General features: G+C 40.7%; 1 protein-coding gene across 1 annotated transcript; it reads right to left on the reverse strand.

Annotated features, from left to right (window-relative positions):
• Positions 1-6,230: 6,230 nt before the first annotated feature.
• LOC311295656 (uncharacterized protein) lies at positions 6,231-25,297 on the reverse strand (the record flags this gene model as incomplete). The annotated part of the gene is made up of 17 exons (XM_084417121.1): positions 6,231-6,457; positions 7,965-8,204; positions 8,935-9,145; positions 11,326-11,486; positions 12,485-12,654; positions 15,245-15,354; positions 15,442-15,486; positions 15,575-15,741; positions 16,469-16,599; positions 17,614-17,926; positions 18,684-18,866; positions 19,867-20,077; positions 23,022-23,182; positions 23,266-23,435; positions 23,847-23,953; positions 25,031-25,075; positions 25,193-25,297. The coding sequence occupies 17 exons, from the start codon at positions 25,295-25,297 to the stop codon at positions 6,231-6,233; spliced, it is 2,757 nt and encodes a 918-aa protein (XP_084273247.1).

A 25,297-nucleotide genomic window follows, 5' to 3' on the forward strand; every position in this document is an offset into this window, starting at 1 on the left:
CTTTAAAATTGTGTATAAAGTTGTCATTTCAATTCCTTTATTATCCAGGTAAGAGCTGTACTAAACTTTCTTACTCTTGGATTAGAAATAAGTGTGTGTTTTTTCTTCATTCTGTGTTCGTTCTCATCAGAACTTCTGTTCATTTTGATTTCATCCTATACTTCTGAACCTATATGTTCTTCATGTACATTCTATTTCTGCTGTTTTTGGCTCTGCATTGCGCTAGAGCCCTTTCAGCGGCTTGGCCCCATATTGCTGCTTGCAGCTATCACGAGGAAAATAAGTATTTGAACACCCTGCTATTTTGCAAGTTCTCCCACTTGGAAATCATGGAGGGGTCTGAAATTGTCATCGTAGGTGCATGTCCACTGTGAGAGACATAATCTAAAAAAAAAAAAATCCAGAAATCACAATATATGATTTTTTAACTATTTATTTATATGATACAGCTGCAAATAAGTATTTGAACACCTGTCTATCAGCTAGAATTCTGACCCTCAAAGACCTGTTAGTCTGCCTTTAAAATGTCCACCTCCACTCCTAAATTAGATGCACCTGTTTGAGGTCGTTAGCTGCATAAAGACACCAACTACTAACATGGCCAAGACCAAAGAGCTGTCCAAAAACACTAGAGACAAAATTGTACACCTCCACAAGGCTGGAAAGGGCTACGGGGAAATTGCCAAGCAGCTTGGTGAAAAAGGTCCAAATTTTCTAATGAAAAAGCAATCATTAGAAAATGGAAGAAGCTAAACATGACTGTCAATCTCCCTCGGACTGGGGCTCCATGCAAGATCTCACCTCGTGGGGTCTCAATGATCCTAAGAAAGGTGAGAAATCAGCCCAGAACTACACGGGAGGAGCTGGTCAATGACCTGAAAAGAGCTGGGACCACCGTTTCCAAGGTTACTGTTGGTAATACACTAAGACGTCATGGTTTGAAATCATGCATGGCACGGAAGGTTCCCCTGCTTAAACCAGCACATGTCAAGGCCTGTCTTAAGTTTGCCAATGACAATTTGGATGATCCAGAGGAGTCATGGGAGAAAGTCATGTGGTCAGATGAGACCAAAATAGAACTTTTTGGTCATAATTCCACTAAACGTGTTTGGAGGAAGAAGAATGATGAGTACCATCCCAAGAACACCATCCCTACTGTGAAGCATGGGGGTGGTAGCATCATGCTTTGGGGGTGTTTTTCTGCACATGGGACGGGGCGACTGCACTGTATTAAGGAGAGGATGACCGGGGCCATGTATTGCGAGATTTTGGGGAACAACCTCCTTCCCTCAGTTAGAGCATTGAAGATGGGTCGAACATGACAATGACCTGAAGCACACAGCCAGGATAACCAAGGAGTGGCTCTGTAAGAAGCATATCAAGGTTCTGGCGTGGCCTAGCCAGTTTCCAGACCTAAACCCAATAGAGAATCTTTGGAGGGAGCTCAAACTCCGTGTTTCTCAGCGACAGCCCAGAAACCTGACTGATCTAGAGAAGATCTGTGTGGAGGAGTGGGCCAAAAATCCTGGCCCAAAACCTGGTGAAAAACTACAGGAAACGTTTGACCTCTGTAATTGCAAACAAAGGCTACTGTACCAAATATTAACATTGATTTTCTCAGGTGTTCAAATACTTATTTGCAGCTGTATCATACAAATAAATAGTTAAAAAATCATACATTGTGATTTCTGGATTTTTTTTTTTAGATTATGTCTCTCACAGTGGACATGCACCTACGATGACAATTTCAGACCCCTCCATGATTTCTAAGTGGGAGAACTTGCAAAATAGCAGGGTGTTCAAATACTTATTTTCCTCACTGTATATTTATTAGGGGCCAAGCCCCGAAGGGGATAGCCCCTATTGTATCTGTTAGTTTACTTTATTATTATTTTTCCCAAATGGGAGTCAATGGCAGCCCTATGAATCGTAAATAGGAAAACGATGAAATTTGGCACAATTGTAGAGATGGTCATGAAAAGTAATTGGACCAATTTTGGAGTCTCTAGGACCAACTCTATAGTGCCACCACCAGTTCAAAAAGTCAATCTTTTAAAAGTTATAACATTTGAACCCTTTCAAATTCAAAAAACTTTATTATCTATCTCTAAATTTCTATTCATTTCCAGTGATAGAAATTTGTCTTAGGTTAAAAGGCTCACATATATACAGTACAATCACACACATCACAAAACACAATTAATACAAAGAAAGTACCTTACAAATAAATAAATAAAGGCTTAAAAACAATATACTAATACAACTTTTTAGTCTTTTTTTAAAATAGAAATTGCAGTAGGAATAAAAGAGTTCCTTTAAGCTTTCTTTTTGGCCAAAGGAGCTCTAAAGCGGCAACCTGATGGCAGTAACTGAAAAGAGGGGAACAGAGAATGAGAGGGGTCAGTAACGATGGAGACTGCTTTCCTCTTTACTGCACAGTTATAGAGATCTACAAGTTGAATCTGCAGGGCCCCAGTAATTTTAGATACGTGTTTGATTACTCTGGATATTTTTTTTCTTGTTTTCAGCAGAAAGAAAATTAAACCAGGATGAAAGGTCATAACTGATTCAACAAGAGAGTGATACACTGCTATCAGGATATTCTGACTTACATTAAAAACCTTCAACCTTCTCAAGAGAAATAAGCGCTGTTGAGCCTTCTTATAGACGCCATTCACATGCTGAGTAAAGGATAGATGCCTATCAATCTCAGTACCCAAAAATGTGAATGTCTCAACTTGTTCCACTACCTGCCATCCCCCACCCCCCAGCCTAAGTGGTTCAGATAATGAATGTAAGGTATTTGATGAACCAAACCTCCCGCAACACGACTCCTTCGCCTTACTTATATTCAACTCCAGAGAACTTTCTTGGAACCTTTGGACCATATAATTAACATATTGTCTATATGTGACCAGGGATTGCTCATCTGTTATGCAAGCCACCAAAGCCATGTCATCCGCATATTTCAAAAGTGACATACCATTAATATCACACTTGATTTCGTTTGTAAATAAAATAGGGGATAACACACAGCCCTGAGGAACCCCCGTATTTATAATAATACTATTCGATTTAAACCCATACATTTTAACATGTTGGGGTCTATCTTTTAAAAAGTCCTTAATCCATAAAACAAGAGTTGAGTTAACTTGTAGTCTCTGCAGGCAATTCAGTAATAGAAAATGTTCGGAAGGTCCAGGTGTCCAGTCACTGTATCCAAGAGAGTTAAGCTGGCATTCTCAACTCCCCGTTTTGGCTTATAGGCAGACTGGAGCGGGTCCAGACACTCAGTTACCTTGGTGGTAAGCTCCCTCGCCACCACCTTCTCCATGCACTTACAGTAAATCGAAGTGAGTGCCACAGGTCTAAAATTTGTCATCTCCTTGACATTTTTTTTAGGAATAATGGTTTTCTCCTTCCATGCTCTAGGTAAATACCCTGTGTTCAGTGACAAATGGAAAAGCTGAGTCACCATCCCACCTAGTTGGGCCGAACACTCTTTCAACATGCGGCCCTCAAGTCTGTCCGGACCAGGGGCTTTCCTTGGCTGTAATTTGGAAAGGATGGAAACAACCCTTTGCTCATCCATACTGATTGGTGTAGAGGCACAGAAATCTTTGGACTGAGCCGCACAGAAATGAGTGAACAGATTTTTTTTTTATTCATCTTTGTTCAAAAGTTATGATGTCGCAAACTTAACAAGGTCAACCCAAAATTGGTTCAGAAGCTATAGCTTGACCAAACTTTGATCAATCGAAAAAGAAAATTGGTACACTTCATAGGAGCCATGAACTGAGGGTCCATGCCAAAGTTGGGAACAGCGGTCATAAGATCTGGAAAAGGGCTATTTTGGCCAATAACTTTTTAACAGTTTGTCAGAAAATCACAGATGTGGTATCTATGGATTCCTTGTGTCATTTTGCCAGGATTGGATGTACCACCATTGGATGTAACGCCATTTTGAATTTTGTTATAAATTGCAATATCTTTTAAAATATTTGACATAACAAAATTTGGTAGAGATGATCGACACCATGTCCTGAAGGTACATGAGAAGTTTGAACACACGCCACCTAGTGTTCCAGAGATATACATTTTTTTTGTAGAAACGCTTATAACTTTTAAAAACATAGTTCAAAATTTGATTTATTTATGTTCAAGTTCAAGTTCAAGGTATCTACGATCATTTTGAGGTAGATACCCTAGAACCTCCGCTTCAGAACCAGACATGGAGTTTCCAGACGCCTGGCGTGGGTGCTAACGGTGCCCCGTCCCTGAGATGTCTCAGAGGAATGGGTCAGGAAGGGGCTGTTGAGAGAAGCATAAGTTCAGGGGAACTAGGTCCAGTTGGGCCATTAAGGGGCAACTAGGAAGACCTGCTCCTTCTCCTTCCTGACTTAGCACAGTGTTGTGCAAGAAGGCTCACTGGGGAAACGCATCTTTGCGTAGGCCCCAGGGCCAGCTGTGTGCCAGCGTCTCCGTGCCCAGGGTTTTCCACTCGGTTGGGGAGTAAACAACCGGCAGTGGGACGAGTTCGGAGAGGCAAACAGATGTAACTGAGCGGTCCCGAAGTGATCCCAGAACAGCTGGACCGCCTGGGGATGGAGTCTCCACTCTCCCTAGGCCACAGGCTGTCGTGAGGCCTCGTCAGCGGCACGATTGATTAGGCCGGAATTTTAAATGGATGAAGCGACCTCAGAAGCTTCTGACTCCATAGGAGGAGGTAGCGGGAAAGTTGCGACATGCTACCTGTCTCCACGGGTTGGCAGGGTGTGTGTGAGAAGGCGTAATTAGGTCCTCGAACTGCACCCATCTGCCGGGTGGTGACACAAGAGGGGCCTGAGGAGTGCAAGGCTTTACAGGGTCGCACACCGCCAGTCTGACCCTCTTGGAACCCAGGAACAGAGGAATTTGCTCTTTCTTTCGACAATTCGGGTACTGTTGGACTCCGGGGAGCCAGCGGCGGAACGGTAACCATCTGAAGAGCTCTTTCCCCCATCCCTGGGTGGCCTGTCTCAGGGACGCTTGGTCTGACGCTTGCCACCTGGTTTGGCAGCGCCTGAGACGGGCTGGGCGGCCTGCCTGCCTGCAGCCGGCTCCACGTTGAGGCCTGGTTGGAGGCTGCTGCCGTGGCCTAGCGGAGGCGGAGGCGGCGGCAGCGGGACGCCCTCGGCAAGATGTGCACCTGGGCGGCAGAGAACTGTTGGGCGCAGTTCTCTAACGTGTCGCCGAAGATCCCAACCTGGGAAATAGGGGAGTCAAGGAACCGAACCTTGTCCGTATCCCCCATATCGCCCAGGTTGAGCCAGAGATGGCACTCCTAGACCATTAAGGTGGACATCGGTACCATTGAATGAACTGGGCTAAGCTAAGTGCTATCAAAGTTTCACCGCGTGCCAGAGCGATTAAGTTCACGCACTGAGACGCGAGAGGTATCAACTCGTCTCAGTTAAGGGAATAACACAGTTTAATATGAAAAAACGGTGGACCATCCCTTTAATTCAAAGGCCTTTTTGCTTAAACACTTTGCACCTACCAAAAATGGCACTTTGTTTGTATTGATTTCCTGTTCTGTGTTAAACAAATCTTGTCTTGTTGGATCTTTAATTTGCTCTAGTTTGATTGATGTTTGTTTGAACAAGAACTGTATTAACGTTTGAACTGGAACATCATTCCAACATCTCACATTCAGTCCAAAATCTCAAATGGTCTTAAACCGTGGTTGTCCAGTGAAGCTGCTCATGCAAAAAGACAATTGTACCAAAGTGTTATTTGATTAAAAGAGTTTATTGCATTGGTAAGTCGTATTATAATTCACTACATCATAGTTCGACCAGTTAATGAAGTATCTAATTAAATATTCCTTAAAGACCCTATGTGAGTATATCTGAAGCAATAATAACCATGTGCTACTTTGCAACAAGCATTAAATGACTTGAATTGCACTGACCTTACGTCTATGTTTATAACTTTTTCATTTGATCCTGCTGATGATGTCTCCACTTGAGCTTACTCTTGTAAAAATAAATTATTCAGGGGCTTTTGATGCAATATTTGAAAAAATTACACATATCATTTCTTATTGTTATAAATATGTTACTGACGATTAAAGATGTTTAGACTGTTTTTGAGTCATTATTGTGTTGTTGTCTCTACTTGATCACATGCTCTAAGGGAAAACAAAGAAAAATGTATTTAAACTTTATTTTCCTTAAGTCTGTACTTTTCTATTGCTTCATCCAAATGCACCACATGCATATGATTACAAGTGCATAACCTGTGATTATCAGCAGGTAAATGCGGAAGAGGAGGAAGTCCAGGATGTATCCCACGTGGCACCACTGGTTCTGTAGATGGTCTTCCTTTCGTAGAATGGTCAAATAAGAGTTCATCTCACTAAGATCCTTACTGATCTGTCTGAGTTCAGGCACATCCAGTGTCATGGTTCCAGACACTAGGGGACAAAAAAAAGCAAACATTTAACATCTGAAAGTTAGTATGCTATACTTAAGCTGTTTCCATCCACCTCTTTTTATGCAACTTTCAGGATTTCACATGTAAAAACGCTGGATGGAGACACCAAGATGCTCAAAAACTTGTGCGCTCAATGGGGGCGGCTAATTTTTTTATCCGATAAGAAGACATGTGCATAAACTACAATGGAAACACATTTAACGAATGAATCCCTCGATGTGCTACAAAAAAAGTAATATGACTTTGCCTCAACAGTAGCCTGGTCCTTCCAGACTCTCGTACATTTCATTTGTACAGGAAATCTGGACACTCCCCATTGACAAGCATTAACGTCCTTGAATTCGGGTACTCTGTTGAAGTTTAAAACTATTGGATCTGCCCAGAGCCACTCTGGATCTGCCATAACCAATCGCTAACGTTTGGTCGTGACATAACCCTACAACTCAAACTAGCGCACAACCTCAACGTCATCGTTCTCAGCCACTCCCTCTGTTTGCTGATTGGACAGGTAAAAATTGGCCGGAGAAAATCCGCGAATATACCACAAACCCAGATGACTTACTGAAGGAAAATTTAAATTGAGAGGAAGTACGTAGGAGGGCGGAGCCAGGCTACCTCAACAGAGCATCTGATTGGCTTTACTGGACTAACCAGCGGACTGATTTCATCGCACAGCATCTCAAATGTTGGTTTAGTCGTTCTGAAATGATGACGATCTCATGATAATGATGACCTCTCAGAAAAATATCACACGACTGTGTTTCCCATCCGCCCCCGACGCAGATGTGACAGTTTTTATTGTGATTTAGCGCTCTTAGAGTGTGTTCACACTTGGCATGGTTGGATTAAAACAAACTCTGGTGCGATTTCTCTGTTAGTGCGGTTCATTTGAATAAGTGTGAACTGTTTTGACTCCTTTACGCATTTTATAAGCTCTTCAGCTGGTCAAAATACCATCATATAATGTAGCTACACACATGCAATGAGCCATTTAGCCCTGAACACAGCATTGTTTTGGGTGTTCGGTAAATTCCGTCGCAATATATATGTAATAAAAGCCGACCAATCAGGTTGTGAACGTATCCTTATGCCTTTAGGTTCGGTCTCTTTAGGTTCAGTGTTAAAATGTCAATGTGAATGCTAAGAAGACCAGGACTAAATTTAATTTAATTTAATTGTTTTGGTCCAGACCTAACTAACCAAGCGAACCGAGCTATAAGTGTGAACACACCCTTAGATGCAAGTAATTTATGATGTATGAAAAAAAAAACCCACAGTGGTATCCCCGACTGCAGCAACTTCCATTTTTATTACAAATATTTTGCGCCAATTCCCAGGAAGTAATGATTTTGTTCTCTTGAACACATGGAATAGAAACGGTGCTTTATCGTCAAAATGTTTTATGCCATGTTTAAATTTTGCACACAAGTTAAATTCACAACTTTGGGTGGAAACATAGCTAGTGAAATTTTGCTGGGGCGTCTTACCATTAGTGGCTGTCTGTCGACTGAGTGTTGGGTTGGTGGCTTGTTTCTCTTCTAGTTTGGCTAAAGGGTCTTCAGGGAATCTGTAGCAAATAAGCCGAGCAATGAAGTGCATCACCAGCACCTGTACCCAGTGCGGCACCTCCCTGTACCTCATTGAATTATGGTGGAGAACGCAGGTAATGAGGACCGTCTCCAGTAGACTTATGACCATGAATGCCAAACACACAGAGAAATAGATACCTAAAGAGGTGAAACCAAATTTTAGAGATTGATGAGTGTTCACATTATACCACATAAGTAAGTTCTTGATTCTAATTGATTAACACTCATTTCAAGCACTCTGGAATACTTGTTGGTCCACCATGGTCTAGTATGTTTGCATAATGACTGTTAAACGGGACAATTCACCATTGTCCATGGCAAAATACTGGTGATACATTCATGTCTCTCGTATGTGTTTTGTTTAGCTAATGGCCTTGGAGGACTTCAGTATAAAGCTGAAAGTATACAACATTTGATAGATGGTTAAAAGCTAAAGATTCTCCAACTGAAGCAAGAGAACAAACTGTTGCTCAGAATATTAACCACTAAAAGATAACTAGTCCATAATAAAGTTCATAACACAATAATGCAAATTTATCAAATGTTTAATACTAACATTGCTAATGCTAATGGGTTAACTTTGTAAATGAACGTGAAGTCTGACGAACTTCTTCATTCAATGATGCTGGGATTATGTTTGCTGTTAAACTCCTTGAGATTTAAATATACCTATGAAAATTGTCTTTGCATGGACACGAAGTAATCCAGATTTATTGAATTACCAGCATGACGGTGAGTAAATAACCAAATGTAATTTTTAGATGACCTGCTCCTTTAAGTAGAGTCTTAATAAAGCAGCCTACTTTACTCTCCAGGGTGTATTCGACCAATGTTCATCATTTGACATTCACACATTTGGCTAATTGACCTATTAAAGGTGTTCCATTAGCAGTGCTGGGAAGCAGGTCATTCATAATGAGAAGAAACACCGTATAGCCCAGAATGAGGGTCATTTTGAAGGAGGCTCGATCCACGCTGTGCGGCGGCAAGTAGAAGGACAGGATGTCAATGATCATGAGGAAGGAGCTGGGGATGATCAGGTTCACCACATACAGAATCGGTCGTCGCTTAATCACCACCTGCAGGATAGAAACAGTAAAGGTCCGTTCACACCATAAATGATAACTATATTAGTGTCCATACCAACGCACATTTGCAGTTTTGTCATCAGCTGCTTTAAATGCTTAAGCTCTTTAAAGCAGGATGGATTCTGATTGGCAGTGAATGTTTTTATTGTTCATCATCTAGAAAAAAACATTCTGAAAGTGATTTCAACGATATTGTTCATTAAGGTTACAGTTGGTGTGTACTGCTACACTTTTAACTTTAACGCTCAATATAGCTATCATTCTTGGTGTGAGTGGGCCTTAAGATGTGGACTGACATTTCATATCCGTTTATTTTTTCTCTTTAAATCATGGAATGAATTAATACAATGTAAAACAAATGAATAAGTTTTGCGGACAAATTATGAATTGATGATATGCAAAGTAAAAAAAAAAAAAAGTGGCCATTCATTAAGAATTTGGTCCCACTACTTAATAATTCGGTCCCTGATTTTAGTTAAGCTGTGGCCACAATGTAATTAAATTAAAATTACTAAATACATTGCAACAACATGGCAAGGATTTAACTAAAATGAGGAAACCAATTAATAAGACATAGAAATTATTTCTTAATTTCTTAATTCATAACATAACAAAAAAATTATTTGGTTACTCACGTAATCTCGGTTCCTGATAATGGGAACGAGTATTGCATCAGATAATCTTCTCTGATCGCTATTGGCTATTGTTTTCTCAGAATACTGAAGCCTGATTGGTTCACATCTGTGAATTTCACAGACGAAAGGCATTTCAGCCCACCGAGATGAAGGCTCCCGTCGAGAGGCCATGGGTGGAGGCTCCACAGCTCGGGCTGGGTGCCACAAGTAAGACTGAGCATCTGTCCTCCCTGATTTGGCTGATGACCTGAGGGTACAGTGCTAAGAAGGCATAGAGGCGCAGAGGAGGCCAACTGTGGGTCAGTGCGTCTAAAGAGCCACTTATGCCTGTCCGAAAATGCTCCAAATCATGCTGACCGTCAGGGGGTGGAGTCTCCATTAACTCTGGAGGTGGTCCGTTCCGGGACAGAATATCTGCTCCTGTGTTCATAGAGCCTGGCACATGCAGAGCTCGTATCGAGCAGAGATTGTCCTGTGCCCACAGGAGGAGGGCTGCCAGTCTGTTCAGAAGATGGTTCAACCCGTCTTGGAGGCATCTGTCACGACTACCTTCCTTCTGGAGACTGAGCCCAGTTCCAGGCACCTCTGAAACAGATGTGTTGACTTCCAGGGGGCCAGGGCTCTGGCACAACCGTGGATCACCTTGAGAATGACACGGCCCTCGCGGCACGCTCAAGGTGGGATGCGGGCCTTCAACCAGTTTTGTAGAGGCTGCATGTTTAAGGCCCAAGGGAACTACTGAGGAGGCTGCTTCCATGTGGCCCAGTAGCTTCTGAAATGTTTTTAAAGGGATGTTGCTCCCCGGTTTGAAAGCCGTAGCTAGCTGCTGATATTTCAGGGAGCGATCCAGTGAGATCCAAGCCTGCATGTTGGATGAGTCGAGTACTGTCCCCAGGAATGCAATGCGTTTGCTGGGTGACCACGAGCTTTTGCTAAGTTGTTGAGGAGCAGAGATCTGTGAGTGCACAGCTCCTCCTTTGACGTGAATTCCCCTGTTTCAATGGGGAGAGAGCCACATCCACGCATTTTGTAAAGGTGTGTGGGGTCAGCGACAGTCCGAATGGCAGGAAGGTTTATTGATAAGGTCTGCAAGAGGATGTGTTTCAAGGTTTGCATCCTGAACGGCCCAACTTATTAGAGCGTGGTTCAGAGATCTCAAATCGAGGATAGGCCTGAGGCCACTATCCTTTTTGAGGACCAGGAAGTAGCGGCTGTAAAAGCCTGACTCGCTGTGGGCTGTGGGTACCTTTTCTATTGCGCCCTTTTCTAGCAGAAGAGAGTTGCTGAGACTTGAGAGTTAGTGTCCGAGACCAAATTGTATATTACACCCCTGAAGCGAGGGTGGGGTCTGCGAGCGAATTGGAGCGCGTAACCCCATTTTATTGTCTCTAAAACCCAATTTGACATGCCCGGAATGGCTTCCCAAGCCTGACTTCGGGCGGCGAGGGGTTGGAGAGTCGCAGATGGCTATGAAATAAAGTACCATGCTATTCTAAACATAGCCATTTATACACCCTGTTTTTGTCCCTTTCTTACCCAGAAAGTGATGATGTCCCATTCGTCTATTCCAAACTTCAAAATGTTTGCGTCACCCAGTATAACCACCAGCTCCCATTCTCCACTGGCCTGCAGGTATCGCTGTGAGTTTCCGGTCATCTCCGCAAAGGACAGGGCAGGACTGACACGCACATCCTTTACTGAAGGGGTTACAATTATTACAGGTATAAGAATTACAGTTCAGGACACATTCAGGAACCTGCTTTGCCTAATCAGCTAAATTAGTTGTTGAATTGTAATCATTTGTTTTCATGTCAACATGAAATCAGTTTATATTTTTTTGTCATATTTATACATTTTTTCCAAAATACATTAAAACTTCCATGCTATTCCCGCATACAATGACTTGAATACACAGCTTCTATGAGCATGTTTTAATTGCTGTATTAACACTTTTTTTTAAAAATCTGCCCTGATATCATTAAAAGAATGAAATTCTTGAAAAGAAAATCTTAAGAAGCTTAGAATACAATTCTTTTTTCTTAGTTTATTTTTATTTTTTAAGTTATGTATAAAGTTATGTATTTATTATGGAAGCTTGTTTCCACCACAGAATCTCACAATTCGGACTATATATATATATATATATATATATATATAGGACTATATATATATATATATATATGAGTTTTTATATCTCACAATTCTCTCAGAATTGCGGGTTTATATCTCACTGTTCTGAGAAAAAAAGTCAGAATTGTGAGATATAAACTCACAACTGTGAGTAATATAGTACGAATTGGGATGTACACTCACAACTGTGAGTTATAAAATCCAAATCGTAAGATATAAACTCAAAATTGTGAGTTATAGTCTGAATTGTGAGATATAAACACAATTGTGAGTTATTCAGTCTGAATTGCAAGACGTAAACTCACAATTATGAGTTGTAGTCTGAATTGTGAGATATAAACTCACAATTGTGAGTTATTTCATCTGAATTGTGAGATATAAACTCACAACTTATATTTAAACTGTTCAAAACATTTTTTTATTGCCATATGCCATATTACATTACTACATGTGAAAGTCCACAGAAACTAAGAAACGTGGACCTTCACAGGCCTCAGAAACACACAAAAGGAAACGCCTCTATGGCGGCAGGAAATGTGGAGAGCAATGAAAGCGGTGATGTTACTGGTATGCATGTAGGAGCCGAAGGTGAAAGAGCAGTTCTGTATGTCGAAAGGGAAGCTGAAGATCTCAAGGTTACAGGCGCTAACAAGCCTCAACATCCTGTCATAGCGGATGTGGCCCGTGTGGTTCACATACACATAAGGACAGGCCTGAGATACATCGTCATCCACACTAAGAACCACAAGAGAGAGAGGACAAATAATCATTTGAGTTGAAATTATTTTATATTTCACTTGTAGCCTATATTATTATCTTCTGCTAAGACGTCCATTACAATTTACAGAATTGGCCTAAACACAAGATGAACACTGCAAAAATATTACATAGCTGATATTCATACTATAAATCTTCTGAGGTCATTGGATCAACTGAGACGCAAAATGGTGCCAGTTTCATTTGTATGAAAAAAGAGAGAGATTTTCAAAGATTATAGGTTTTACAGGAAAAAAAAATTCTACTTCAAAATTTCACGCATAATACAAAGTGTTACTTACCATTTCTGTGTAAATTTCTGAGTGAAAATTGTTTCAAAGACAATTTGTTTTTTAAAGCCCTTTCACTTCAAGAAAGGTACAGTAACTATAACAATAACAATATTAGCACCCAGCGGACGATAATTTTCTATTAATTAGAAATACGCTGCAGTTTTGTCATCTGCCGCTTTAAATGATTAGTTCACTTCAAAATGAAAATTCTGCCATCATTTACTCACCCTCAAGTTGTTTCAAACCCGTATGAATTTATTTCTTCTGCTGTACAAAAAAGAATATATTTTGAAGAATGTCGATAACTAAACGGTTCATGGGCCCCATTGACTTACATAATATTTTTTTCCTATAGGGTACATCAACTGTCTGGTTACCAACATTCTTTAAAATACAGTGGGTACGGAAAGTATTCAGACCCCCTTAAATTTTTCACTCTTTGTTATATTGCAGCCATTTGCTAAAACCATTTAAGTTCATTTTTTTTACTCATTATTGTACACACAGCACCCCATATTGACAGAAAAACACAGAATTGTTGACATTTTTGCACATTTATTAAAAAAAGAAAAAATTGAAATATCACATGGTCCTAAGTATTCAGACCCTTTGCTGTGACACTCATATATTTAACTCAGGTGCTGTCCATTTCTTCTGATCATCCTTGAGATGGTTCTACACCTTCATTTGAGTCCAGCTGTGTTTGATTATACTGATTGGACTTGATTAGGAAAGCCACACACCTGTCGATATAAGACCTTACAGCTCACAGTGCATGTCAGAGCAAATGAGAATCATGAGGTCAAAGGAACTGCCTGAAGAGCTCAGAGACAGAATTGTGGCAAGGCACAGATCTGGCCAAGGTTACAAAAAAAATTCTGCTGCACTTAAGGTTCCTAAGAGCACAGTGGCCTCCATAATCCTTAAATGGAAGACGTTTGGGACGACCAGAACCCTTCCTAGAGCTGGCCGTCCGGCCAAACTGAGCTATCGGGGGAGAAGAGCCTTGGTGAGAGAGGTAAAGAAGAACCCAAAGATCACTGAGGCTGAGCTCCAGAGATGCAGTCGGGAGATGGGAGAAAGTTGTAGTAAGCCAACCATCACTGCAGCCATCCACCAGTCGGGGCTTTATGGCAGAGTGGCCCGACGGAAGCCTCTCCTCAGTGCAAGACACATGAAAGCACACCTGAAGGACTCCAAGATGGTGATAAATAAGATTCTCTGGTCTGATGAGACCAAGATAGAACTTTTTGGCCTTAATTCTAAGCGGTATGTGTGGAGAAAACCAGGCACTGCTCATCACCTGTCCAATACAGTCTCAACAGTGAAGCATGGTGGTGGCAGCATCATGGTGTGGGGGTGTTTTTCAGCTGCAGGGACAGGACGACTGGTTGCAATCGAGGGAAAGATGAATGCGGCCAAGTACAGGGATATCCTGGACGAAAACCTTCTCCAGAGTGCCCTGGACCTCAGACTGGGCCGAAGGTTCACCTTCCAACAAGACAATGACCCTAAGCACACAGCTAAAATAACAAAGGAGTGGCTTCACAACAACTCCGTGACTGTTCTTGAATGGCCCAGCCAGAGCCCTGACTTAAACCCAATTGAGCATCTCTGGAGAGACCTGAAAATGGCTGTCCACCAACATTTACCATCCAACCTGACAGAACTGGAGAGGATCTGCAAGGAGGAATGGCAGAGGATACCCAAATCCAGGTGTGAAAAACTTGTTGCATCTTTCCCAAAAAGACTCATGGCTGTATTAGATCAAAAGGGTGCTTCTACTAAATACTGAGCAAAGGGTCTGAATACTTAGGACCATGTGATATTTCAGTTTTTCCTTTTTAATAAATGTGCAAAAATGTCAACAATTCTGTGTTTTTCTGTCAATATGGGGTGCTGTGTGTACAATAATGAGGAAAAAAAAAAGAACTTAAATGATTTTAGCAAATGGCTGCAATATAACAAAGAGTGAAAAATGTAAGGGGGTCTGAATACTTTCCGTACCCACTGTATATTCTTTTGTGTTCAGCAGAAGAAAGACATACACTAAAGACCAAATAACTTCTACTCTATGCTATTCTATTCTATCCTTCTACATTCAATTAATATTAGGCTACTAGAAGAACATTTGTTCATTATTTATATATACCTTGCCAGAACGTTAGCTACAATTTTTTCCTGTTTGCTCGGAATATACAAATATTAGGAATATTTTTTTGAGCAAAAACCCCCCCCCAAAAATGTCCCGATCCTGCCGACTAGATGGCACTTACAACTCAAAAACAATAATGTCAGGAGTCCAGAGATCTTTGACAGGAAGAGAGATCTTCGTAATGCCATCACAGGGTTCTGGATCCCAAATGAGGAACTCATGGAACCAGTACTAAAACCAAACATGATTAAATTACAGGATTGTGTAATATTCAGGCGATTATTCAAACAGCTCTTAGCGTTTATGCACCAAACTTACCAGCCTGAGCCAGAGGAATGTGGTAAGAATTTGTGCTTTTTCATTCTGCAAAACAGAACAGGAACATCAAATGTTCAGATGCGAGGATAATTTACACAACCAGACGCATATAGCCAGTCCCGTATTGACTCACAACTCCCAAGATAGCGTAGAGAGTGAAGGAGATGTTGGTGATAGTGGGGGTGCTGAGGTTGACTGAAGGTCTGAAGGACTTCTTGTCAATGACTTGCTGTAGAGATTCATACGTGGGTCCACTTTGTCCCTCTTCACACTGAAGCATATTCACCACACACTGCAACACTTAATAACACAATAAACCAGAGAAACTAACTTAGTCTAACTTCATTTTCACATTTATTAGCACTTTTTATTTGGAGTTAGATGCAAATACTGTACTATGCAGTATTTTTGTAAGTTGTACACTGAAAAATATGGTGTAGAAACAATTTTCACTCAGAACTTAATGTCACAAAAAATTGAATTAAACATGAAATTTTAAGAGAGAAAGACTGAAATAGTATTTTCCTGTAAAACATACTCTTATAATCTTTGTTTTATGTACAACGTGGAAAAATCTTTTTTTACAGTGTATAAGGAATTCTGCCACTTTTAAGGCAATCACTTTCAAACATTTCCAATTGTATATTTTATCATGTTTGATCATCCCTAATGGATATGTTTATCTTTCAACCGTAAATTAAAGTATTTTCCTTTTAGTCTATGTTATCTAATCTTATCTTGTATAGAAAGCAAAATAAATTCACAATGACAGCAGAATTAAGACGCTGTATAGAAATCGTACTTAATTACTGTAATTTCACACATCCTCTAGAAGCCAGCAAAGCTAACTTTAAAACATGCTTTTAAAATAATTGTTCATTTTTATTTATTTTTTTGACAATTGATTCTGAATAAAAGGTAATACTGATTCATTATCAAGATATTTCATTATTGTTTTTAAGTTTACAAAGACAAAACTGACCAAAAGTATTAAGTCCGTGCTCCACATATAAATTCAGTTCATTACCTGTAAGTAGAATGAAACATGCCAAAAGAGAACGCAAAAGATGTCCCATAATGCTGTGTGTATGAGGTTTAAAACTGCTCAAGTTTAAATCACACGGCTTACTTCCACTGGTGAAGTGTGCTGACTCTTTACTGGCAACATCATGTGCGGTTACATGTTGTTTAACACCTTCGGTAACCACTGACCTAGCTTGTTTTAATAGCTTTGGATCCATTTGGTTGAACTCATTAGTGATCTATCTTGTTTTTCCATTAGATGAATGATGTCCATTAGATGATGTTCAGTGTCACACATTTAATTAGAAGAAAGAACACCGGATTCACACAAGAGCTGTTATGGCTCTTCAAGATCCATATAAATAGATAAATCTACGTTTGCAGGTTGTTTTTTTTATATACCATGGCTAGTTTTTTATTTTCCACAGGCTGGCCTTGTTTGTATGGCACCTAACTTATAACATTATTATTATTATATTTTTTTAATTAACATGCTGCATTATTATTGCATTTTCATCATTTACCATAATTAAAAATTCATATTAAAAATATTAAAATATATTTATTTCAACTCAACTCAACTCAACAAACACTTTCAAAAAACAACCAGAAAACCAGGAGCAAAGTTTTTTATATTTTTATTATAAGTTTTTCTTCAAACTTAACTGGACAGTGACTAAACTTGAAATTGCTATTCATCCTGTACCAAAAACTAATAAAACGTTTTGGTGATACAGATAAAACAGAATGTCGGATTCAGTTTACAGATTTCAGTCATATTCAGATTTAATTTACTAAGTTTATATATATATATATACATACATTATAAGTATTGGTATACAAGATAAGATTAGATAACATGGACTAAAATGAAAATACTTTAATTAACGGTTGAAAGTTAAATATGCTAAAAATATCCATTAGGGTAATAAGTAATAAGCAATTATAAGTATTGGGACAAAGTTAAATATGCTAAAAATATCCATTAGGGTAATAAGTAATAAGCAATTATAAGTATTGGGACACTTAAAGCTTCTATAAAGAGTATTTTGTTGATGATCCCTTGCATTAAATCAGGAATAAATCTGGGCTTCATTGACCTCATCAAACGTTTGGTGTCTTCAGTTCACAGAGCAGGCAATAATATACTACACCTTTTTGTCTAGACTGTACGAGTGCAACCACAGAACCATAATTGTGCTTAAACTCACAACAATAAAGAGAGTATACAGTATAAAGAGCACACGGTCAATGACCCGACCAAACATGATCCATTCATTGGTGCTGTTGTCATTACTGAAGTGCTCTTCAACTTGGTGGCGGATGGCCAATAAATCTTTACTCATCTTCTTAATTTCCTCTAGACATGGTTCCCAGACACTCACTGGACTTGCACTGACTTGTCCTTTCTTTGGAATATCAGTCATGGTGTTTTTGTAGAAAGTGCTCTTAGATCTGTTTGCTGTAGACAAGAAACAAGAGCACTGTTGGAAAACATATTTTACACCAATGATATTAACTTTGATATAAAGTTTGCACAAATAACTCTAGTGCAGGGGTTTTCAAAGTCAAAGAAAGTGGGCCTCCCTTTTGACACAATGTACACAATGGCTCCTCCCCACCCCCCAATTTTGACTAATTTTATAGTCAAAATAATAGCGTCAGTGTGTTTGTATGTTCAGTATGTTCTTCTATCAGTGTGCAGAGAGCACCGCACACACATGGTTTGTTTTGCGCATCAATAATAACGAACTCTCGTCTCGTGTGCCTAATGCATGACTTCTGCATGTCACTGAAATCGTCTTTACCTTGATTACAATCGTCATCCATCAAAACTTTACTAGTGCAACACTGGTTTGCTTTATCCAAACTGTAGTTTGAGTATCATTATGCTCATGCAGCGGTTGGGTGTTTTGAACAACCGTTCAGTCTAAATTTTACAGCACCATGAGAAACAGCTTGAGCTGCTCTGAAACAATTACAGAATAGGAGAGAGATCATGCTTTGAAGCCAAATACACTATTCTCTCCACTATCTCTGATGAAATCGGCCGGGTTTTCTCTGCACTGGGGCTGTTGTGGACTGACTGTTTGAATGCATTCGGCTTACTGGATCCTTGGACTGAAAACTTTCCAGAACATGTCAGGGGAGTCGCGCCCCACACTTCGAAAACTTCTGCCCTAGTAAGAGCATCCGGGAAGACAAAAGTATCTGCTTACCATCACAGTTTTCTTCACAAGATGTCTTCATACAAGCAAGCTGAGCCAGATATTTTAGGACCAGAATCCTGAGCCACTTAGGTAAGGGAGGAAAGTCACGGGAACCACACAAGATATTGGTGATGATGACAGTCTCAAGTAGACTTGCTACCATCAAGGCCATGCAGAGAGAGAAAAACACATCTAGATCGAGAGAGAAAGATCAGATCAGATAAGGCTAGAGGTGAAGAAGGATTTCCTGCTTCTGAAAGAGTCTTGGGCTGTGTTTTTTAAATATCTCGTAAGCGTAAGTATAGATCGTAGAGACCATTAGTACCATTGATGGTCTACAGGTACGATGCTTTTGAGAAACGCAGCCCAGGTTGTTTTAAGCCCAAAGTATACCTCACTTTTTATCTGTAATCTAGCTTCTGCACACAGTGCATCACCATAGTATGCGCATACATTATGCCTGCAGCCTGATTTGTCTAACCATGCATACTCTATCTGCATAGGTTGCACTTTTTTTTTCTCTAATTAATTTGTCCTCAAGGTGGTAACAGTGCCCCTGGGATATTAATTCACAATATAGTCAAAGAATGAGGGATGAGACAGACACACCAAAGAGGTCAGAAAGTACCCATATTTCTACAACTCTAGCTAAAAGATTAACAATATGTTTATATGGGTTATAACTCATGGTGAGAAATTGGAGGAATGAAAAGGATGAAGCATTCTGCAGACAGAGGGCAAGTTGTTGTTAATGCACATGCGTTGACCTCCTTTGTATGCGTAAATGTTAAATGTAGTATACTTTGGAAGGCTATGGCTTCAACTGTGTGTCAAAAAAACCCCAAAGTTTTAAGCTGATTAGCCAGAACAATCTTCATGATTAAACTGGTCAACTCAAGGTCTTTAATACCTTGAAAAAGCTATCTGTTAGCATTCCCATTCATCTCAAGGATGGTCGTCAATGGAGAAATGTACTCCCAGATGGTTGTTATGACATATACCAGCACTAACTGGGCCTTGCTAACCAGCCAAATTTTGACCCCTTTGGTTTACCAAAATACTCTTATTGAGTAGGTTGCACCAGCATCCCATGCTGGAAACCATCAACATATGCTGGTGACCATTTTGCCTTTTTTGCAGGGTAAAGATGAAAAGATACAAAATTAGAGAATAAGAAGGTTTGAGAACATACTAATAAGGGGTAAGTTGTTTCCTGTGACAGGCAGCAGGTCATTCATTAGCAGCAGGAAGACGGTGTAACCCAGGATGAGTGTCATTTTGAAGGAAGCACGGTCCACACTTTGAACAGGCAGGAGGAAGCTGAAGAGATCCAAAGAAAGCAGGAGGCTGCTGGGAATCAGGAGGTTCACCACGTAGAGTGTAGCTCGACGTCTCAAGACAATCTAGTCCACAACAGTGAAGGAAAAATATTAGTATCAAGTGTTCTCAAGTGTAAACTTCTTTTCATAGTAGCAAACATAACACTTAGGGGTGAATTCACTAAGAAGTTGTCTAACCTCCTTGTATTGTATATCCATTTTTGTTGTTTTCAACTTTATCTTCTGTTGTTTTTATTTTACTGATTTTATTTTATTTCTGACATTTTCCATCCTCTTCTTCAACTAGAGTAGTCCCACCAAATAGTGCATTCAGTTTCTGCCACAAGTGCAGACGACAAGCAAAACCATGTTTTTGAAAATCAACATGAACCTGCTTATTGTCACAACACATTCTGAACACCTGCATGAGTTGTAATCATACACACCTGCAGCTAATCACCATCTCATTTGGACTTGAACTGTGTGTTACACTGTTACCGTACCTGCATACTCACCTCACATTTCTCACCTGTTTGATCTCCATTTGTTTCAATAAACTCCCTCTCTTGGTTTCGTCTCCCTGCTCGGTGTTGGTGTGTCGTTACAGAAAGGCCAGACCAAAGATCATGAACCCAGTGGGAGAGGAAATTCTGTCTTCCATTTTCTTGAATGGTTGGGAAATTCAAGCAGTATGTGGAGAAGTTTTTGGAATATTGCCACCTGGCATCGTAGGATGATCATATTCTGATGGACTTTTTTCTGGATGGACTGGACAACAACATCGACCTACTGTTACCTTCCAGTGTGACCCTGGCACAATATATGGACATTTTGCTGTGGCTGTGTGGCTCATCATTTACTGTAGGTGAGGTAGAGGTCGATGCCCTCTACGGAGCCAGTACCTGCAGCCTTGTCCGTCCTTGAGCCAAAGCAGTCTGACCAGGTGTGTGAGCCAGTTCTTACATCTGTGCCTGTGGAATTTAGAATGAGGAAGTGAATCGTCATCATCATCATCCTCCAGCATCAGAGAGTTCCAGAGTTTCCCAGTCAGAAATAATTGATGTCCTGATTTCCTTATGTTCCCAATCTCTTCCTCCTCCACTGGTTCAGGTCAGTTTCAAGTCTCCTATGTTGGCCAGCTCCAAGTCTTCTTCATCGTTGATGCACTCTCCCTGCTTCCCAGTCCCACCTCCTCTGCCTGTACAGTGTTGACCAGGAGGCAATTCCAGAACTCTCTGCCTGTCCTATGTTAGCCTAGGAGACTGTTTTTGAACTCTCTGCTTGTCCTGTCACGTCCAAGGAGGCCAGTGCTACCCAGCTCTTCTGCCCTGTCTCCGCTGGCTCCATTCAGGCCTTCAGCTCCTCCTACGCTGGCTCCACCTAGCAACTTGGATTCACATTGTTCGCCAGCTCCACCTGTTGACCCTCTGGCTCAAACTCTACCCTCCAAGCCCGTCACTCCACCTCGGCCCGTCGTCCTGACGGCTCCACTTTGGCTCCTTGCTCTTCCGGCTCTACCTGGGACCATCATTCTTATGGCTCGACAGGACTTCCTCGTCCCTCCGGCTCCACCTTGGTCAGTAGTAGCCCTGCCTTCGCCATGGACTTCTGGGCCTTCATCTGCAACTCGTCTCTTTCAACCCTTTTGGCTCCGTCGTGCTCCTCCTTCCCTCCATTTTCAACTCAGTCCTTAGGCCTGCTTCCTGGAGCGCTGGCTTGAGGTGACTCCCTGGCTCCTGCCACTATTGTCTCCTCCCTGGCTCACCCCACTGTCATCTCGTCCCTTGCTCCTCCTACCATGGTCTCCTCCCTGGCTCCTTCAACTGTCATCTTCTTCTTGGCATGCCCACCGTGGTCTCCTCCCTGGCTCCTTCCATTGTCATCTCCTCCCTGGCTCCTCCTTCCCTCCATTCCCCCATGGATTGTTGGATAAATTCTGGAGCATCTAGAATCCGCTCCTAGAGTGGGGGGCGCTCTCACTTGCCTGAATTGTAATCATACACACCTGTAGCTAATCACCATCTCATTTGGAATATTTACACTATTCACTTGCACTAAGGGTCTGGCCTTGTTGTATGTACCATGGACTCACCTTTTGCATTGGACATCAAGCATGACATCATACTTTTGGGTTGTTTACTAACCATCTAACCAAGTTCTATTAGCGGAGATATAAGGGGCTTACAGTACGTACAGGAAGAAACTTTTCATAGTTCCTAGAACTAATGGCTGACATATCCCCTTTTTGTGTTTGCAGGAACTGGGAACAATGTTAGTTCTAGGAATGCCTTTTATGGGAACTAAATTAGCTCCTACTTCAGAGTAGGGTCTTACCCAGCACAATAGGAACTATCAGTGACGTAAGTGTAAGCCGAACGCACTCGAAACACCAACACCTGCCGTATAAAAGCTGTGTACACACACAGATTATAGCCTATATATTTACTCCATGAACTAACTCTACGAACATGGAAAACAGTGATAGATGGACCTCTCAACATTTACGTGAAGGAAAAAATCAAACGCAACTTTGAGGGGACCAAGAAAAACATGATTATGTATTTCTGCTCAGCTTGCGACATTGGGCATCAACCACATGGCAAATGCTAATGCTTTTTCATATACTGTCTATTTTCTTTGTATAACAGTTCTATCTAAAAACGTATTAAAGTCATTTTAGGTTTCAGTAGGGTGCTCACGAGCACCCCCCATGCGGTCGCCGGTCAATATGTGCCCTCGATGCGCACTTTTGCTTTTCGCACTTTCGCACTGGTGCGAGCTCCACAGCAGACTTCTTCCTGACGGTCAAAGCGCCATTACGTCACAAAAGTGCGGACTCAGAGGAAGACTGCGAGTGTTTAGGGTGCCATTTGGGACAGGGTCATAGTGTAGTCAAACATACTTTACGACTTTTTTCACAGTGTTGAAGCTATGCTGAATAGTCAGAGTAACATACGCCAAATCATGACAGTAAATCACTGTTGTGATTCTTTCTTAGTGAATTACCCCTCTCTAAAATGCCACCAACATAAACAATGAGGTTATCCCATCCTCCTTCCAGAAAGATCTGTACAGGTTTTTCTGTCAGCAAGTCAATCAGCTCCCACTCTCCTTTAGTTGTCATTGCTTCAAGAGACTGCTTGAATATCTGCTTCGCTGAATGAAAGAAGAACAACTGAACATCATCACCTGTAGAGAATGAGACCAACAAGAACCATGTAATCATAAGTAGCCAAACAAGGAAAATATAGTTTTCAGTTTTGCTTACTCACGAGAGTGTTTGTAAGAGTTGAAAGTATATGAGCAGTTTTGGAAATCAAATGGAAAGGTGTAGATGTCCAGTTTGCATGAGCTGATCACATGAATCGGCCATCCATCTAGAACTTCACCAGTAGAGGTCACATAGACATAGTATGTGTCTGGTGCTCGATTTTCATCCATGCTGCAAAATGATGGTGGGTGGCAGGTTATAGACAGACAGGGAAATTCACCAAGAATTTTACTTCTTGCATGTGCACAATCCAACACACTCACATGGCAACTATTTTACATTTTGCTGAATCGTTGGCTAATTCATAAGAATTCGTATCTGTCATTTGAATATCTCATTCGTATGTTTTTGTACAATCTGCTATACTTCCCAGTGACAGTTAGGTTGGGGTTAGACCTTAATGATTACTTTTTCTAAAAATCTTACGTTTCCATACAAATCACATCATACAAATTCATACGAAATCACCAGCACATAAATTAGTTACATTAAAAATCTGGTTGAAAAAAATAAAAATAATTGTTGTAGTTTCTGTTTCCTTGTCACCAGTCAAAGCTGTTATATTTGACTTGTGCAACTTACAATTCGTTAATGATAATGTCTGGGACCCATATCTTCTCTCTTGGTAGTGAGATCTTTTTTGTTCCACACTCATCAGGATCCCAGCTCAAACCTTCAATCTGCCACCTCTACAAAAAATTATAATTCTATCAGCACTGCTCTTTAAATAGTGCTCTTGCAATAGTTAAAACAGACTTGGATGTATACAACAATTCACCATGACGTCACAACAGTAATAGACGTTCTTCCGGGTGGCAAAAGCTGAAGCGTTATTATGTCAACGATAGTAAATTGCTTGGAAGGGAGACCCACAGTCGACAGTAAAAATGCAATAAAAAAAAAAGAAAATTAAATATAATGTGTTTTTTTTTAATCATAATAACAACTGTGTTTAATGATATAAGTAAAAAATATAATAAATATGTTATATAGTAGGCCTACACATAATTAGCAAAATACTCTCTCTCTAGCTCTTTTTTCTAGCCAAAATAATGTGCTATATAGCCTATCATGGTCATTAAATGGCTTTCCTGAGGTAAATGTTATGTGACATAATTGTTCTCCAGCTGTTATATTGACCTTTGCGCGGTTGAAAAACACTGATTGGTCGATATTATGTATGAGGAATATACATTTCGGTAAGTTGCGTGAGAAAATTGATGTGTGGCGTGAGAGCGTGTGAAAAGTGACAATTGCGCGAGTCTCACGGTCAATGCGTGAGAGTGGGCAGCCCTCTTTTACTTCAGGCAGTGACTGGCAATGAGTCTGATCTTCAAAAGAGACAAGTTTACTAATATTAGTCTCGAATTTCCCCGGCGGAAGATAAATGCTCTGCTGTGATTTTGTAGATGGACCGTTTTGAGAATAAGGGCAGAGTTGAAGGGCAAGCAGGGTTGGCAGCAGAAATGTAAACGTTGGATGAATCATATAATTTAGGGGATCGTTAAGATTTCCTACTTTTGACGACACGACGTCCACTCAGAGCCGTTAAAAAACAACAAAAGTAGGAAACTGTTGCAGTCGCCGGCTGGATCTCTTCAGTTAGTCAATAGAAGCCGCTTGCGTTCTGCCACCCGGAAGTATCTTGGTGCCTATTGTTTACAAACATTCTGAAAAGGCCTATTAAGCACTGTAAAATGTGATTGGATCACGCAAACCGGCTGTTTTCTACCAGGTCTAAACAGTGTCTTTGTCATGACTCTTACCGTCCTCACCCACAGATATGTTTCCAACACCTGTGATTTTTCATTCTGAAAGGGAAAATATATGTATTCTGTAACCATTTTTAGTGGAATAAGTGTTATTCTAATGTCATAGCTTTGTTAGACTTTTTTAAGTAAAAGCTGTAGTCTTCCAGATATGCTTACCACTCCTAAAATGCCATAAAGAGTCAAATCCACACTGACGTTGGTGGGAGTTTTCAGACTTATAACCGGCCTTGCCTCGCTGTAGCTGATGACTTCCTCTTTCAT

Source organism: Rutilus rutilus, assembly GCF_951802725.1.
Source record: "Rutilus rutilus genome assembly, chromosome: 8".
Classification (NCBI taxonomy): Eukaryota; Metazoa; Chordata; class Actinopteri; order Cypriniformes; family Leuciscidae; genus Rutilus; species Rutilus rutilus.